Source organism: Calliphora vicina, chromosome 1, assembly GCF_958450345.1.
Source record: "Calliphora vicina chromosome 1, idCalVici1.1, whole genome shotgun sequence".
NCBI classification, from domain to species: domain Eukaryota; kingdom Metazoa; phylum Arthropoda; class Insecta; order Diptera; family Calliphoridae; genus Calliphora; species Calliphora vicina.
In genome coordinates, this window is record NC_088780.1 from 96,003,847 (window position 1) to 96,006,821 (window position 2,975).

The 2,975-nt window shown below is 32.3% G+C and overlaps 1 protein-coding gene across 1 annotated transcript; it reads right to left on the minus strand.

Moving 5' to 3' along the window:
- Window positions 1-308: 308 nt before the first annotated feature.
- LOC135952336 (alcohol dehydrogenase-like) lies at window positions 309-1,309 on the minus strand. Its single transcript, XM_065502263.1, has 3 exons — window positions 1,181-1,309; window positions 691-1,092; window positions 309-619 (listed from the first exon to the last, which is right to left on the minus strand). Exons 1-3 carry the CDS (start codon window positions 1,271-1,273, stop codon window positions 347-349), a joined length of 768 nt encoding a protein of 255 aa, XP_065358335.1. The 5' UTR covers window positions 1,274-1,309; the 3' UTR covers window positions 309-346.
- Between the last annotated feature and the right edge of the window lie 1,666 nt (window positions 1,310-2,975).

Consider the following 2,975-nt stretch of genomic DNA (forward strand, 5'->3'; position numbering starts at 1 on the left):
TAAATAACAATTATGGTATCTGGCTATTTTAACGAAATTCTTAAGAACTTTCAAAGCTATAGGCTAGCCACTGTTTTAAAATGTTTCATGTTATTTGCCGCCTTGGTCTCTAAAGCTTAAAGATATTAAATATTAATGGATATAACATTTTATTTAGATTAAGTTACATTCATGCCCTACTGAGCAGAATGAAAATCGAAAGTCTAATTTTATTTACTTTCTAAATTACACTTATTTACGATTTAGTTAATTAATAATAGCAAATATAAAAACGTTTATCTTATAGCAAATAAGTAGTATAATTGAGGTACATACATATGTATGTACAACTGCAACAATTTACTTTTCAAGGCTGCCAGAAAACTTTGGGTTCAACCTTTGTCATTTTCATTCTATCACTGATCCACATTGTTCCGTTTTGTGCCATCTCAATAATTTGCACCAAATGTTCCCCAGCTTTGGCAGCCGGTTGACGGTAAGCCGAAAATATTTGGTCGGTTAAAGGTTTCGAATATTCGAAGGTATCACTAATTTTTGGGTTAGCTGTCATTGGACTTTCAGTTAGACCAGGACAAAGTGCAGTTATTACAACACCAGAACGGTTATAATAATAAGGATCCTGAAAATGAGGGCATAAAGTTTTTAGAGTCGAATTAATTTAAAAAGTCACAGTTCAAAAATATAACTTACCGATAAGGAACGTGTGAAACCGACAACACCAAACTTGGATGCGCTGTACACACAAATTGGTGAACATGGCTCTAAGCCCAAAACCGAAGCAATATTCAAAATCACACCACCGCGTCCTTTTTGGGTTTTGTCCATGTAAGGAAGAGCCTCCATTGTGGTATTAATAAGGCCAATCAAATTTACGTTAATTGTGAATTCAATATTACGGTCCGCAATGACACCTGCACCGTTTACCAACACATCAATGTACGTCACGGTGCTGACAATTTGATTGAATGTGTTTTTAATGGATGTTTTATCGGTGACATCAAATTTCATATATATAACTTTTGTTTTAGGATTCATGGCCTGCAATTCTTGTATAGCTTTGTCATTTTCCATCACATCCAATATGATCAAATACTAAGGGATGCAAAACCCATCAACACATATAGTGAATACTCATACATTAAGGAACATTTTGATTTCAGAAATAAGTAACAATACTTACAGCAGCATTCCTGGTCATAAGTTGTTTACAGGCCTCAAAACCAATGCCACCCAAACCGGCTACAAAAACTACATTTTTACCAGTAAGATCCATGATTAAAGAATTAAATAAATTTTCTTATTATTAGAAGATTGGTTGATGTCTATATCACAACAATTTGAGAATAATAATAAGATGTATTGAGATCGTATACCAGTTTTTATACTGAGATACTGGCACTTGTTTACGCGTCAGAATTCTTGATGAGTATAAAATAAAGAGCTAAACCCCTCAGCGCATCAATTGTCATAGAGATAACCGACATACATACATGCAACCTGCTCTAGTTGGCAGCTAAAATGCATTTAAATTAGTACGGTCGGTTGATATCAATAAAAAACCAAATCTAATTAGAATAGTGTAGACTTTAATAGCATTTTGTGATTCTTAAAGAGTGATCATAAACGACTAAATTATCTATACAACTTATTAAACTTTAGTGTAATTATTTGTCTAGTATGTGTGAATAGCTAATTTTATTTCGTATGTTGGCAATTATAAAAATAAATTGTAGTTGATGAAAACATTATGGAAAAAAAATTAAATAAAGCACTTAAATTGTGCTATTTTTAATGACTCCACTGTAAGATTTATTTACCGCCTCACAATTATAAAATGTATTAAAACAAAGAAATCATTTCTTTGTTTTTTTGAAATTGTAAATATTTACAATTTTTTCTTACATAGTATATATTGGTATTGGCATTTCGACACGGAATAGTGTTGCCGAACGTCCGGCTTTTCCGTGGGATTATACCGCTTTCAACTGTAATTAAAATATTTAAAAATAATTAGTTTACTGTTTCTTACAAAATTCATTTACAAAAATTATCATACATATAATAAGTATAACCGGTAGATAAATTCACATAGATTGGAAACTCTCCCGTTAAAAACCTAACTCAGTTGCTAAGAATGTATTAGTAAAAACACTATGTGAAAACAAAAACAAGTAAGAAAGTCAAGCCCGACCATATAATACCCTACACTAAGTAAAAGAGTAAAAACATTTTTCTTTTAAAATTTCAATAATTTATATTGATTTTTGGAAGTGGTCCTTATATGGAAGCTAAGACCAATTATGAAGTGATCTCCATAAAAATAGGTCGTGTGATTTATATCTATATGAAAGTTAACTATGGTGCATTTTGCGTGTATACAAACATTTTTAAGCGATTTATGCTCGTTAAAGTGATTTTCGGAAGCGGGTCTATATGGAAGCTATGACTAATTATGGACTAATAATAACAAAATTTAGTGATATGAATTTTGTATATATAAAACTTATTTGGAGCTGAATTTGTGGAGATACATATATAAATTAAACATTTATGACCGATAAAGTCCAATTTCGGAAGGACATTTGTATGGGGGCAAGGTGAAATAATAGACCGATTTCAGCTAGTTTCAATAGGCTTGGTTTAAAGAAATATCTTCAAAATTGCGACCTGTACTCTGCGCACAAGGTTTATATGGACAGCCAGACAGACGAACGGACGGACATCGTTTAATCGACTCAGAAAGTGATTCTAAGTCAATCGGTATACTTTAAGGTGGGTGTTAGACTAATATTTTTGGGCGTTACAAACATGTGCACAAACTCATTATACCCTCCCCAATATGGTGGTGTAGGTATAACAAGCAAGAGTATTATATTCGGATGCACAGTGGGGAAGAATGAAAATTTCTTGGAAATAAATTTGGCATTTCTAAACGGCTGGTCCGATCGAGATAAAATTTGACGTGGATATAGCCA